Here is a 16,202-nt window from a genome sequence, read left to right on the forward strand (position 1 = left end):
CACAACGCAAATGAGTACGAAACCATTGAAAATCATTGGTTTCATAATCATGCATCCTCACACACTCTCGCATCGCATGAAAACCTATCGCTGGTGGGTTGGAGCCCTCAATGTGTTCTTTTTCTACATTTATATTTTATTTTGGACGATTATGTACTTTTTGTATATAATTTTGTTGGCTGTAAAACTGGACCTTTGAATGCACTATTGTACATGTCAACCAATGTTGCATATGTATTATTTATAGGAGCAGATGAAGTCATAAAATAGAGATAAGATAGATACATACTCCAAAACTATGCGGCATTTCCAAGTCTGGTAAAGTAATCAGTGTATTTATTCACCCATAGATACAACGTTTCAGCCCTCACACTGGGGCCACTTTCAAGCCTCAAGCCCTAGTATGAGGGCTGAAATGTTGCATCTATGGGTGAAAAAATACACTGATTATTTTACCAGACTTGGATGTGCTGTATGATTTTGGAGTATTTAAATGAATTTTCTGGGACTTAAAAAAAAAGTTAAGAGGGCATAAAATTAATAAAAATTGAATACTCACCTATCCCGGCTGCTTCCCTTCCAGTGCTGCTCAGAACCTGGAAGAAATGGCAGACAGTTATGTGACTGCTCAGCTACTCACAGGCTTCAGAGGCTACAGAAGAATCACCACTGAAGCCTGTGAGTAGCTTATAAGTCACGTGCACAATGGACGGCACGTGGCCGCCTGCCACTTCTTGCAGGTTACGTGCGGTGGGCACTGGACCTTCAGCGCTGGATGAGGAGCAGCCAGTATAGTTGAATATTCAATTTTTTATTCATTTTAAGCCCTTTTAACTTTTATTTTTTAACTCCCGGAAAACCCCTTTTAAGGACCTGGATTGTAGTTGTGATGCTGGCACTCCTCTAACTTGGCACAGTGCTGCTCTTGTTCGCTGCATATAAATAGTAGATTAGTTGAATGTTAGCCTATAAAATAGACTTCTAATTAAATAATCCTAAGTGGTTAGAGTGATGCAAATGTGAAAAACCCACTAAAATCGTCTTTTGTGTTTTAGGCGCATAGTGCGAGGTCAGACTCTGAAAAGTCTAGACGAACATAACCCAGATGTTTGTAGCCGGAATTTTACAGAATGGGGTCCAAAGCCATGTCCAATTCCACAATTTGCAGGAAATCCACCAATGGTATAATAATTTTCGTAGAGTATTTTTACATAAATCAATTATACTGCAACTTTTTCTAACTAAAGCTCCACACTGTTGCAGATTTTCCATCTGATATTTTTAATACAGAAAATAGGTTTATTTTTAAGAATGCTGTTGTACAATGTATTGGAAATCTTTTAATTTGTCAGGTGGTGTACATACAAGAGAGTTAGCACCATAGCAAAGATCAAAATGTGCCAACCATTATGGCGCCAGGCCATTCCCCTTGGACAAATTTCCTATCCTATGCTTTACCAAAACTATTTACAGTTACTTTGAATAGGGAAGTCCTGCATGGCATCTCACTAACCAATAGCAAAAGAGAAGAGCCCACCCAGGGCTATGCCAAATGTTACTTCTAACCTTTGTGCCTGGAAAGGAAATAGTTAAAATAAAAATCTGATGAGATTAGCAGGGTTTGTAATTTTTAACTGTATCCATTCCAAAATGCACATGTAAGAGGGAATAGTGTTTAGGCCCCCTCTCCTCAAAGGTCCTATATCAGTCACGAGATCTATCTGCATCTTATATAGACTCTCATCACTATCTATCTAGTAATTATTAAGAAACTGTATAGTACCGGTGTTTCTGGTAACATAGTAACATAGTTCGTAAGGCCGAATGAAGACAATGTCCATCTAGTCCAGCCTGTCTAGCCTCCTTTGTTGATCCAGCGGAAGGCAAAAAACCCCAAGAGCAGAAGCCAATTAGCCCGTTTGGGGAAAAAAATTCCTTCCCGACTCCCTAATGGCAATCGGACTGATCCCTGGATCAACCCCTAATAGTTTCTACCTGCCTGTATACCTGGATTAACAATTAACCTAAGACTTATATCCTGTAATATCCTTCCTCTCCAGAAAGACATCAAGTCCCCTTTTAAACTCCTCTATGGATTTTGCCATCACCACTTCCTCAGGCAGAGAGTTCCACAGTCTAACTGCTCTTACAGTAAAGAACCCCTTTCTATGTTGGTGATGAAACCTGCTTTCCTCTAAACGTAGCGGATGTCCTCTTGTTACCGTTGTGATCCTGGGTGTAAACAGATCACTCCCCCCACACATGTGACTGATTCCATAATGGTGACATCATCACAGGTCCTGTAAGCACACGGCTGCTATAGGTGTTTGTTAGTATTCTATCTCCTACAAACCCCTGCAGCCTCAGTTGCTACGAAATGCTAACAAACACCTAGCTCAACAGCAGCCGTGTGCTTACAGGACCTGTGATGATGCTACCGTCATGTGATCAGGGGTGGAGCATGTAACTCACTCAGGATGAAGGACCTTTGATGACGTCACCGTCATGTGATCAGGGGCGGAGAATGTAACTCACGCACGCAAGGACGGACAGGTGGTCGTTGGTATTTGATTGCGCGCACCCTATGCGCAGACAGCCAAGATCAAGGAGAGGAAGTGTGGAGTGATGTAGGCAGAGCATGGCTTGCAGGACATGGAGAGTGACGGTGCTGAAATGCAGCTTCAGTGAGAAGTGAGTCACAGCAGCAGCCTACCATGATACTATCTATCATTTTTCACTGTACATTGTCGATCTAATCTTTTATCTGTCTTTCTAAATATATACTTCTATATACAGTGTATGCCTATAGGATTGGTATTATATATTGTTCTAAGGGGATATTAAAATTATTTAGTTGATATTACTAGCCCCAATTTACACTCCCTCTAACTAAAACAGTCATGTTGTGAACCCATATATTTCCAGACAGTTTCAAATAGTTTAATTGCTCATCTTTATAGTATAGGAAATTAGAAACAAATGCTTTGTGGCTTTATATTATCACAGCTAATTGAGATGCTCTCTGTTACAGGGATCTAAGGAGTGGTCAATGTGCTAAATGCTATTGAAGTGTCTATTTACAGTGATATATTTTCAACTTTAACATGTTTAGTATAGTAATTATTTTTTCCCAATAGACCTGGAAGTGGGTTGTAGCACCTATGGCCTTATATGTCATTGAAAGACTCATCCGATTTTGGAGATCCCAGCAAAAAGTTGTTATCACAAAGGTAGTGCTATTTACATACCTGGCTGTCTATGTCGCAGATATCTGAAACTACATTATAGGGTTAAAATAATGAAGAACCTAATCACCATCTTGATTCCTTGTACAATCAGGTTGTTACACATCCTTTCAAAACTATTGAGCTGCAAATGAAGAAGAAAGGTTTCAAAATGGAAGTCGGACAATATGTCTTTGTCCAATGTCCTGCAGTATCTAGCCTAGAGTGGCATCCATTCACCTTGACTTCTGCCCCAGAGGAAGACTTTTTCAGCATTCATATTCGTATAGTTGGAGATTGGACAGAGGGTTTGTTCAAAGCTTGTGGTTGTGACAAGACCGAATTTCAGGATGCATGGAAACTACCTAAGTAATTCTTATACTAATAGCCTTATAGCTTGTCATACAAAATGTAACTATCTAAAGTTAGAAAGTTGCCAAGCAATAGTTATTTGATGAAGAGTTACAGGTGGTGAACAAAATATGTAAACACCGTATGAAATATATGCCTTAAACTCGGTCTCACTCTCTACATAAAATATCTGTCTAAGCAACAAGGTTCTATTGGTCAGGGGTTTGAGCCACTTAGGTGCTGTTACCAGCTGTCTCCCCAAACCACTCAGAGGAGGGCAAGAGGTGAAGTAAACACAAATTTGATGGGAAAGCTCTCAGGCAAGCACGGATCAAAAGGGAAGCTATGTGCTAATGATTAAAATCCCGTGCATTTTGTAGGTGTTTCCATATTTTTGTCCACCCCCTGTATCTTTCTCTTCAAATTTCTTCTGTGACATTATTTCTCTGCAGAGTGTAGTAGGGTACAAAAAACTGTTAAAGGGGTTGTGCCAAGATATAAAGTTATTCCCTATCTACAGGATAGGGGATAACTTTATGATCTGTGGGGCTCTGACTGCTGGAGCCTCCGCTGATCCTGAGAACGGGGGTTTGGCATGTGTAGGCTATGGCTTATATTTCAACTGTTATCTTAATTACTTTGTTTTCATATTAATGTGCCCTAAAGTATTAATGAGTTGTATTGTCTTATATTTCCATAAGGATTTCAGTAGATGGTCCCTTTGGAACAGCGAGTGAGGATGTTTTTAGGTATGAAGTAGCTATGTTGGTTGGAGCAGGCATTGGAGTCACTCCATTTGCTTCTGTCCTGAAATCTGTCTGGTACAAGTACTGCAATAATGCATCAACCTTAAACCTTAAAAAGGTAGGTATCTTTAATCCCTTTGTAGAGCTTACTCCTATGAAGCTCTGAAAAGGTGTTTTTTCTGTTTTTCATATTTGTCCTAATTGATTGTTTCATATTTTCCCTTTAAATTATATGTAAATGAAAGACAGTCTGAAAAAATAATTAATGAGTAGCAAAAAGCTGTCCAATTCTAAGTCCCAGTGAGAAAAGTAATTGTCCGGCTAGTTATTTGGTCAGTCAACCACATTTAACCCTTTCCAATCCAATTTGTATCCTGGTTTTCCTAGGGGGCTTACTCTTTTTCTGTCATCATACAACGGCGCTATATGCTGGCTAAAACCAGTACTGCATGAGGTGACATGTTGGATAGGCTCCCACAGCAGAGAAGCTGGCAATATACAGTAAGAGAACCCCGACGGACGTCTTCCAACATCGGAGCTATTCAGACTTAAATCATAATGTCTTTAGACGCCAGACAGTGGATTGGAAAGGGTTAATTCAACACATCCAGGCTGAATTACTGCCACATATAGCAAATGTTTTTACTACAAAAACTGCTAGTTCATGAGCAAGAATCTGAAAACCAAGGCTTTATGCCAGAAAACTGTCATAGAAAAGTTGCAAAATTTGACACTTTTAAGCCTTCTGCGACAGCCTTGCTGCTTTCAGAGAAAGTGGGGAGGCTTGTTGAGAGTGGGCATGGGCGCCGGGACCAACAGATTTATATATTTATGCCAGAAACTGATGAAAATAATTGTGCCAGAAATGCATATCTGGTTGGACCAGGTGTATATTTCTGTAATGCACACAGAGCTGCCAGGTAGGGCTTGCACCTCTTTATGTATTAAGCACCCCATGTGCTGGGAGAAACTGTACTAAGCCTAGCATTGGAAATGCCGGGCTTAGTAAATCCCCCCCCCCCTCCTCCCCGGTTACTATGTGTGGTCTTACCAATAGATCCATAAATCCTATATAATTTTAGCTCTCGGCAAGTCTCATGGAGTCTTACAATTTCCTCAAAGTTCTACTTCTTCCCAGAATCACTTATCTGAAGAATGCCACATCTAAGATTTCCTGCAGCCTCTACTTGGCAACACATGAAACCTGCGCTGTTTATTAGGCCTCATTAACATGGGCGTATCTGCGCTCTGTATTATGCACATATTTTTCATGTGCATAAGAGCTCCTACCCACTTGTGTTTTTTTAACATGAATGTGAATGGGACTCTCTAATGTTAAAAACGCATCGCACAAAAATTGCAAAGCACAAACTTGTGATGCATTTTTATCATCAGAAAGTCCCATTCACATTCGTGTTTAAAAAAGCTGCGTTAACGCAGCGGTAAACAAAACGCAAGTGGATAGGGGCCCTAATACGGAGAGCTGAGACCCACTTGACTTGCATTGGTGCATTCAGACAAGAGTTTTTCATGCAGTATTTGAAAAAATCACAGCATGTCCTATTTTACGGACTGGAATAGCCCACTAAAGTCAATGGGATCGTGAAAACTTTAGTAAATACACATGGTCAATCTGTATTTACTGCTTATTATGCATTAAATGTATGGAGCGTTCTTGCAGGTTTTTTCACACATGAAAAATGCAATGAATTTACGTGTAAAAATAGTGCAATACTCAGTAAATATGCACAATTTCAGTCTGTGAAAACGCTGTGTATTTCACGGACCAAAAGTAAACGGGCCCTTAGGGCTATTAAAACATGAATACAGAAAAAGACTAACATGAGCCTCTTGGCATGCAGAATAGGAACTACTGCAACTACCAAATGCATTTTTTTTTTCAAATTATGTTGTAAGATTGTGTGCTTAACTAATTATATATCCCCCTCAAAAAAAAAAAGAGAAAAAGAAAATTATTCCTCAATATTTTTATATATAAGGAATGTAAAGTAAAGGGCTTGTGGCACGGAAAATCACCCTAATAGGCTGGTAATGTATATACAGAATAGGTGGAAAAAGGTGAATTGAGCTCTAAAGGGGTTCTCACTTTCTTTGGGAGCCCATTGGCCTTTCTTTAAAATATCTGATAGATGACCTCTCTCAGGCACAGACAGTCTTTAGCCCTGTAGCAGCTGCCAATGTGCCAGTTTATTGTGCTCATTAAGGGTTTTTTATAGCACTCCAGAATAATGGCAGCATGGCTGTACTGTAAAATAATACATTAAGAGATGTGATAAAGAAATTCCTAATAAAATATAAAGCAATAAATTCCTGCAAGCCAATGTAATTTGTTTTACTATTACAAACCCTCTAACTGACCAATAAAATAGTAAAAATTAAAGCCGTATCTGTAATGTAAAAATACCTAAAACCACTTTAATAAGGTATAATATATCTTATTAAAGTGATTTTAGGTGTTCTCCTAAATTCCAAAAATTACTAATTATATATGATAGTAAAAAATAAGGTAATATCTGTCATGAAAAGACACCTAAAATCACTTTGATGATATATATATATATATATATATATATATATATATATATATTACTTTACTGGTTAGAATTAGAGATGAGTGAGCACCAAAATGCTCGGGTGCTCGTTATTCGGGACGAACTTTTCGCGATGCTCGAGGGTTCGTTTCGAGTAACGAACCCCATTGAAGTCAATGGGCGACCCGAGCATTTTTGTATTTCGCCGATGCTCGCTAAGGTTTCCTTGTGTGAAAATCTGGGCAATTCAAGAAAGTGATGGGAACGACACAGCAACGGATAGGGCAGGCGAGGGGCTACATGTTGGGCTGCATCTCAAGTTCACAGGTCCCACTATTAAGCCACAATAGTGGCAAGAGTGGGCCCCCCCCTCCCAAAAACTTTTACTTCTGAAAAGCCCTCATTAGCATGGCATACCTTAGCTAAGCACCACACTACCTCCAACAAAGCACAATCACTGCCTGCATGACACTCCGCTGCCACTTCTCCTGGGTTACATGCTGCCCAACCGCCCCCCCTCCCCCCCACAGCGCACACCAAAGTGTCCCTGCGCAGCCTTCAGCTGCCCTAATGCCTCACCACCCTCATGTCTATTTAGAAGTGCGTCTGCCATGAGGAGGAACCGCAGGCACACACTGCAGAGGTTTGCACGGCTAGGCAGCGACCCTCTTTAAAAGTGGCGGGGCGATAGCCCACAATGCTGTACAGAAGCAATGAGAAATAGAATCCTGTGCCACCGCCATCAGGAGCTGCACACGTGGGCATAGCAATGGGGAACCTATGTGTCACACACTATTCATTCTGTCAAGGTGTCTCTGCATGCCCCAGTCAGACCGCGCTTTTTAATTCATAGACACGGCAGGTACAACTCCCTATTGTGAAGTCCCTGTCGACCGACAGCATGGGTGGCTCCCTGGAACCCACCGGCGGTACATAGAAATATCCCATTGCATTGCCCAACACAGCTGAGGTAGTAATGTCGTGCTTAATGCAGGTGGGCTAAAAATTTATTTGATTACACTGTAGGCGAGGGCCCACAAAAATTGCTGTATCAACAGTACTAATGTACCTGAAAAAAATTGGCCATGGCCAACCAAGAGGGCAGGTGAAACCCATTAATCGCTTTGGTTAATGTGGCTTAAGTGGTAACTAGGCCTGGAGGCAGCCCAGTTTAACGAAAAATTGGTTCAAGTTAAAGTTCCAACGCTTTTCAGAGCATTGAAACATCTAAAAATTGTTTAGAAAAATTATGAGTGAGCCTTGTGGCCCTAAGAAAAATTGCCCGTTCAGCGTGATTACGTGAGGTTTCAGGAGGAGGAGGAGGAGGAATATTAGACACAGATTGATGAAGCAGAAATGTCCCCGTTTTGGATGGTGAGAGAGAACGTAGCTTCCATCCGCGGGTGCAGCCTACGTATTGCTTACGTATCGCTGCTGTCCGCTGGTGGAGAAGAGAAGTCTGGGGAAATCCAGGCTTTGTTCATCTTGATGAGTGTTAGCCTGTCGGCACTGTCGGTTGACAGGCGGGTACGCTTATCTGTGATGATTCCCCCAGCCGCACTAAACACCCTCTCCGACAAGACGCTAGCCGCAGGACAAGCAAGCACCTCCAGGGCATACAGCGCTAGTTCAGGCCACGTGTCCAGCTTCGACACCCAGTAGTTGTAGGGGGCAGAGGCGTCACCGAGGATGGTCGTGCGATCGGCTACGTACTCCCTCACCATCCTTTTACAGTGCTCCCGCCGACTCAGCCTTGACTGGGGAGCGGTGACACAGTCTTGCTGGGGAGCCATAAAGCTGGCCAGGCCCTTAAAGACTGTTGCACTGTCTGGGCTGTACATGCTGCTCGATCTACGCACCTCCCCTGCTACATGGCCCTTGGAACTGCGCCTTCTGCCACTAGCGCTGTCGGATGGGAATTTTACCATCAGCTTGTCCGCCAGGGTCCTGTGGTATAGCAACACTCTCGAACCCCTTTCCTCTTCGGGAATGAGACTGGGAAGGTTCTCCTTATAGCGTGGGTCGAGCAGTGTGTACACCCAGTAATCCGTAGTGGCCAGAATGCGTTGAATGCGAGGGTCACGAGAAAGGCATCCTAACATGAAGTCAGCCATGTGTGCCAGGGTACCTGTACGCAACACATGGCTGTCGTCACTAGGAAGATCACTTTCAGGATCCTCCTCCTCCTCCTCCTCCTCAGGCCATACACGCTGAAATGATTACAGGCAACCAGCATGGGTACCGTCAGCAGTGGGCCAAGCTGTCTCTTCCCCCTCCTCATCCTCCTCCTCCTCCTCCTGAACGCGCTGAGATATAGACAGGAGGGTGCTCTGACTATCCAGCGACATACTGTCTTCCCCCGGCTCTGTTTCCGAGCGCAAAGCGGCTGCCTTTATGGTTTGCAGGGGACTTCTCAAGATGCATAGCAGAGGAATGGTGACGCTAATGATTGCAGCATCGCCGCTCACCACCTGGGTAGACTGATCAAAGTTTCCAAGGACCTGGCAGATGTCTGCCAACCAGGCCCACTCTTCTGAAAAGAATTGAGGAGGCTGACTCCCACTGCGCCACCCATGTTGGAGTTGGTATTCCACTATAGCTCTACGCTGCTCATAGAGCCTAGCCAACATGTGGAGCGTAGAGTTCCACCGTGTGGGCACGTCGCACAGCAGTCGGTGCACTGGCAGATTAAAGCGATGTTGCAGGGTGCGCAGGGTGGCAGCGTCCGTGTGGGACTTGCGGAAATGTACGCAGAGCCGGCGCGCCTTTACGAGCAGGTTTGACAAGCGTGGGTAGCTTTTCAGAAAGCGCTGAACCACCAAATTAAAGACGTGGGCCAGGCATGGCACGTGCGTGAGGCTGCCGAGCTGCAGAGCCGCCACCAGGTTACGCCCGTTGTCACACACGACCATGCCCGGTTGGAGGCTCAGCGGCGCAAGCCAACGGTCCGTCTGCTCTGTCAGACCCTGCAGCAGTTCGTGGGCCGTGTGCCTCCTATCTCCTAAGCTGAGTAGTTTCAGCACGGCCTGCTGACGCTTGCCCACCGCTGTGCTGCCACGCCGCGCGACACCGACTGCTGGTGACGTCCTGCTGCTGCTGACACATCTAGATTGCGAGACAGAGGTTGAGGAGGAGGAGGAGGAGGAGGAGGAGGGTGCTTTAGTGGAAGAAGCATACACCGCCGCAGATACCACCACCGAGCTGGGGCCCGCAATTCTGGGGGTGGGTAGGACGTGAGCGGTCCCAGGCTCTGACTCTGTCCCAGCCTCCACTAAATTCACCCAATGTGCCGTCAGGGAGATGTAGTGGCCCTGCCCGCCTGTGCTTGTCCACGTGTCCGTAGTTAAGTGGACCTTACCACTAACCGCATTGGTGAGGGCGCGTACAATGTTGCGGGAGACGTGATCGTGCAGGGCTGGGACGGCACATCAGGAAAAGTAGTGGCGACTGGGAACTGAGTAGCGCGGGGCCGCCGCCGCCATCATAGCTTTGAAGGACTCCGTTTCCACAACCCTATACGGCAGCATCTCAAGGCTGATAAATTTGGCTATGTGGACGGTTAACGATTGAGCGTGCGGGTGCGTGGTGGCGTACTTGCGCTTGCGCTCCAACACTTGCGCTAGCGACGGCTGGACTGTGCAGTGCGAGACATTGGTGGATGGGGCCGAGGACAGCGGAGGTGAGGGTGTGGGTGCAGGCCATGAGACGGTTGTGCCTGTGTCCTGAGAGGGAGGTTGTATCTCAGTGGCAGGTTGGGGCACAGGGGGAGAGGCAGCGGTGCAAACCGGAGGCGGTGAACGGCCTTCGTCCCACCTTGTGGGGTGCTTGGCCATCATATGTCTGCGCATGCTGGTGGTGGTGAGGCTGTTGGTGGTGGCTCCCCGGCTGATCTTGGCGCGACAAAGGTTGCACACCACTGTTCGTCGGTCGTCAGGCGTCTCTGTGAAAAACTGCCAGACCTTAGAGCACCTCGGCCTCTGCAGGGTGGCATGGCGTGAGGGTGTGCTTTGGGAAACACTTGGTGGATTATTCGGTCTGGCCCTGCCTCTACCCCTGGCCACCGCACTGCCTCTTGCAACCTGCCCTGCTGATGCCCTTGCCTCCCCCTCTGAAGACCTGTCCTCAGTAGGCGTTGCACACCAGGTGGGGTCAGTCACCTCATCGTCCTGCTGCTCTTCCTCCGAATCCTCTGTGCGCTGCTCCCTTGGACTTACTGCCCTTACTACTACCTCACTGCAAGACAACTGTGTCTCATCGTCATCGTCCTCCTCACCCACAGAAAGTTCTTGAGACAGTTAGCGGAAGTCCCCAGCCTCTTCCCCCGGACCCCGGGAACTTTCGAATGGTTGGGCATCAGTGACGATAAACTCCTCTGGTGGGAGAGGAACTGCTGCTGCCCAATCTAAGCAGGGGCCCGAGAACAGTTCCTGGGAGTGTTCCCGCTCCTGAGCAGGTGTCATTGTAGTGGAGTGAGGAGGCTGGGAGGAAGGAGGAGCAGCAGACAGAGGATTCGGATTTGCAGCACTGGACGGCGCAGAACTGTGGGTGGATGATAGCTTGCTTGAAGCACTTTCTGCCATCCAGGACAGGACCTGCTCACACTGCTCATTTTCTAATAAAGGTCTCCCGCATGGACCCATTAATTGGGCGATGAATGTGGGGACGCCAGAAACGTGCCTCTCTCCTAATCGCGCAGCAGTCGGCTGCGACACACCTGGATCAGGAGCTCGGCCTGTGCCCACACCCTCACTTGGCCCTCCGCGTCCTCGGCCACGTCCACGTCCTCTAGGCTTACCCCTACCCCTCAGCATGCTGTATTACCAGTGATTTGATTTCCCAGGCAGGAAATAAATTGACGCAAGCCTGCAGGCCAAATATAATGTTTTCGCTTTTTTGCAAAGGGAAGACCCCACTGCGTGTATTCAATGAAAAACAAGAAGTTTAATATCTGTGGTATGGCCCTCAAAAAGTGTCACACAAGTATAGTGTAGCAGAGTTATTAACTCTAGCAGAGCAGGTATTTGCCAGTCAGGAAAGACAATGGCGCTAGGCTACAGTAAAGCGTAGCTGGTTGCGTCTGATTTTTGTACGTTGTACCCGCAGCACACACGTACACGGAGAGCTTAGGACTGACACAGGCTGGCCAAATATAATTTCTTTTCCTTTTTAGCTTAGGGAAGGACCCACTGCGTATATTCAATGAACAATAACTTTTAGAACTGTAGTGTGGCCCTGAAAAAGTGACACACAACTTTAGTGTAGCAGAGTTATTAACTCTAGCAGAGCAGGTATTTGCCAGTCAGGAAAGACAATGGCGCTAGGCTGCAGTAAAGCGTAGCTGGTTGCGTCTGATTTTTGTACGTTGTACACGCAGCACACACGTACACGCAGACCTTAGGACTGACACAGGCAGGCCAAATATAATTTATTTTCCTTTTTGGCAAAGGGAAGGACCCACTGCGTATATTCAATGAACAATAACTTTTAGAACTGTAGTGTGGCCCTCAAAAAGTGTCACACATGTATAGTGTAGCAGAGTTATTAACTCTAGCAGAGCAGGTATTTGCCAGTCAGGAAAGACAATGGCGCTAGGCTGCAGTAAAGCGTAGCTGGTTGCGTCTGATTTTTGTACGTTGTACACGCAGCACACACGTACACGCAGACCTTAGGACTGACACAGGCTGGCCAAATATAATTTTTTTCCTTTTTAGCAAAGGGAAGACCCCACTGCGTGTATTCAATGAATAATAAATGTCTTCTGGCCCTGCCTACACAATTCTATCCCTGTAGTATTAATGCCGGGTGCAATGCTCTGCACAGCCGGTTTTGAGAAGAAAAAAAAAATATGCAACACTGCTAACAGCAGCCTGGACAGTACTGCACACGGATAGAAGTGGCCCTAGAAAGGACCGTTGGGGTTCTTGAAGCCTACACTAACTCCTAACACTCTCCCTGCCTAACCCCCACTTCTGTCCCTATTGCAGGGCGCAATGCTCTGCAGATCCAATTTTGGACAAAAAGAAAAAAAATACTGTGCTAACACAGTACTGCACACTAGTAGATGTGGCCCTGAGAAGGGCCGTTGGGGTTCTTGAAGCCTACACTGACTCCTAACGCTCTCCCTACAGCAGCACCAGCAGCAGCACTTTCCCTCAGCTAAGTCACAAGGCATGTGTGGCGAGCCGCGGGAGGGGCCGATTTTTATACTCGGGTGACATCTGATCGCCCCAGCCACTCACAGCAGGGGGGTGGTATAGGGCTTGAACGTCACAGGGGGAAGTTGTAATGCCTTCCCTGTCTTTCAATTGGCCAGAAAAGCGCGCTAACGTCTCAGAGAGGAAACTGAAAGTAACCGGAACACTGCGTGGTACTCGTTACGAGTAACGAGCATCCCGAACACCCTAATATTCGCACGAATATCAAGCTCGGACGAGTACGTTCGCTCATCTCTAGTTAGAATATATTACTATATTTCAGACGTACACTTTTCACCATCACCAATAGCCTGGTCCTTCACATTTACAGTAGTCTTCCCTTCCTTTCGTGCATAGAGCTGGTCAACGCAATGTTTAACTTTCATTAGATCCTGTTTGTGTTTATAGGTTTTACAACCAGTATCCAGCCGTTCTTTATTCAACATAGAGTAAGGCTGCCTGCACACGGGCGGGTCAGATTCCACATGCGGAATACAACCCTGGCTGCAGAGGCGTCCGCACGTACCTGCTCTTCTCGAATCTGTACCGTGGATGGTCCACACGGATCACGGTCGGACATGCGCAATACAGATTTTTTTTAAACTCCTGCTTCCCCTGTGGAATCTGCAGCCCGTCCACAATGTCAATTGCGGATGGGCCGCGGGCCTGATGGCTTCCATTGACTTCAGTGGAGGACATCCGTGAGGGGAACTGCAGGAAAGTGGAGCATTTGGATTCCGCAGCAAAAGGCCGCCCATATGCATGAGGCCTAATACTTACTAAGGCCTTAGTCAGACGGGCGTTTTTTGCCGCGATTTGCGCATGCGCATGCGTCCGGCGATTTTATAAAACCATTGCTTTGCAATGGTATCGGACACATGAGCGCTTTTTATGCGCTCGTCCGATAAATTATAGAACAGAAATCGCAGATCGCACCTATCTGCGATCTGCGATTCCTGTTCTCTTCTCTATATGCGCTCAATGGGGCCGGCGGCAGCAGCGCCGACCCCATTGAGAACATATAGAAGACAAATCATTCTTCTCTGCCACAGCTGTAACAGCTGTGACAGAGAAGAACGATGTTTGCCCATTGAATTCAATGGAGCCGGCAATACAGCCGCTCCATTGAAAGCAATGGGCTGCCGGCGTGCGCGGGGTGAATTGTTGGGAAGGGCTTAAATATATAAGCCCTTCCCTGCAATTCATCCTAAAATGTGTTAAAATAAAAAAAAATTGTATACTCACCTTTCCGCTGCAGCCGGAGTCCAGCCGCGGCCGCTGTCAGTTCTCCTGAACTGCTTCTCGGCACTATTCAGCCGGCGGGGCTTTAAAATCCCCGCCTGCTGAATGATCTGCCTCTGATTGGTCACAGCCCTGACCAATCAGAGGCAGGTTTCACTCACACACCCATTCATGAGGCAGCAGTCTGAGTGACTGCTGCCTCTCAGAGCTGAGCCAATCAGGGGCAGGTCTGACTCACATCCATTCATGAATTCATGAATGGGTGTGAGTGAGACATGCCTCTGATTGGCTCAGCGCTGAGCCAATCAGGGGGCAGGTCTGACTCACACCCCCTTCACACCGACTGCAGGACGGCCGCGCGGAGCTCCGGCTGCCGGGAGAAGGTGAGTATATATATATTTTTTATTTTTACACATTTTAGGATGAATTGCAGGGAAGGGCTTATATATTTAAGCCCTTACCGACAATTCATCCCGGGCTCGCCCGCAGCGCATTGCTTTAAATGGAGCCGGCTCTATTGCCGTCTCCATTGAATGCAATGCGCTGGACAGCTCCGGCCCATTTCTAATGAAACGCAGCTAGGAGCAGATTTTCGGGCGATTTGCGGGCGACTTGCGCGCACCGGTCACGCGATTTGCGGATGCGCATCCGTCATGCGATCCGCAAATCGCGTGAAAAAACGCCCGTGTGACTAACGCCTAAAACTGTTTTGCAAGAACAAAATGATCACTTAATGTAAGAAAGGTCCTCACGATTGTTAAACATGCCCTCTAGTACAGAAATATCTGTTATTACTAAGTACTTTACACTTAGATTAAATGCTAAAAATGCAATTTAAGCATGTGTATCCATTAATGGACAAACATATTAATCACAATATTAGAAAATCCAGATTTGACTTCACAAGCTATTCTAGTATCCATTATTCTCCATAATAGATGTTTCTGCTAAAAGCCCTCGCTGTCTCATAACTCCATTCATCTCGTCCGTAGCGTGAATAACACTATCAGGAACGTTGGGGACATCTGTTTAGAACAGCTAAAAATGTTCCCTCCTGTGTTATGGCTGGTCTTAATTGGTAGCACTACAACTCAGAACTGTGTATTGTATGAAGGCAATTTTCTGCATCTTCTTGTCCATTAGTAGACCTGTATTAATATTCATTGGCATACACTAGACGTGCTGCGCCTGAGCTACTATTATTACTGAAAGGCACAGGAGCTGGTTTGTTCAATAATGTATGCCTGTGTGAATGTAATCAGAACATAACAATTCACAATTTAGAGAAATGGCACTTCTAATAGGACACAACTATTTCTACGTAGCATTGTTGCAGTGGAAAATCCTTTAATTAGCAATAAAGTTATAAATATACTGCAGTTTATCTTTGCACCAGATCTTGCCTATTTGAACCAAAACTGCTTGTATGTTAATAAAGAGCAATATTTCAACTTTTTAAAAATGCTTTATTTCTAAACAAAGGTAGGAAAACCAAGCGGGGCCAACAACCCCGTCCCAGAAAAAGTCAATACAGCAGTAGTATGACATGAATAAGAGCAATCACATCAAACCACCAGGATATTTCCATCATGATGACTTTTCTCATAATGTTTCAGATCTACTTTTATTGGCTGTGCCGCGACACACAAGCATTTGAGTGGTTTGCAGATCTGCTACAATCATTGGAGAATCAAACACTACTTCAGAATAATCCAGATTTCCTCACATACAACATCTATCTCACTGGTTGGGATGAAACTCAGGCAAGCAACTTACTGTATTTTCTCCTGTTCTGCAATATATATATATATATATATATACCTTTTCAGTATCAGATGTACTTTTTTATAGAGCTTAAGTTAAGTGATCTACTGGGAAACAAGGAGCAGGCGC

The 16,202-nt window shown here is 45.6% G+C and overlaps 1 protein-coding gene across 1 annotated transcript in view; it reads left to right on the top strand.

Moving 5' to 3' along the window:
* Positions 1–16,202, top strand: part of CYBB (cytochrome b-245 beta chain) — a 50,102-nt gene that overhangs the window by 29,687 nt on the left and 4,213 nt on the right. The window contains exons 7-11 of the mRNA XM_066577319.1: positions 1,056–1,182; positions 3,138–3,230; positions 3,340–3,593; positions 4,277–4,439; positions 15,926–16,072. Of these exons, the coding sequence (XP_066433416.1) occupies positions 1,056–1,182; positions 3,138–3,230; positions 3,340–3,593; positions 4,277–4,439; positions 15,926–16,072 (784 nt within the window). The remainder of the gene's footprint in view (positions 1–1,055; positions 1,183–3,137; positions 3,231–3,339; positions 3,594–4,276; positions 4,440–15,925; positions 16,073–16,202) is intronic.

This window comes from Eleutherodactylus coqui, chromosome 1 (genome assembly GCF_035609145.1).
Source record: "Eleutherodactylus coqui strain aEleCoq1 chromosome 1, aEleCoq1.hap1, whole genome shotgun sequence".
Classification (NCBI taxonomy): Eukaryota; Metazoa; Chordata; class Amphibia; order Anura; family Eleutherodactylidae; genus Eleutherodactylus; species Eleutherodactylus coqui.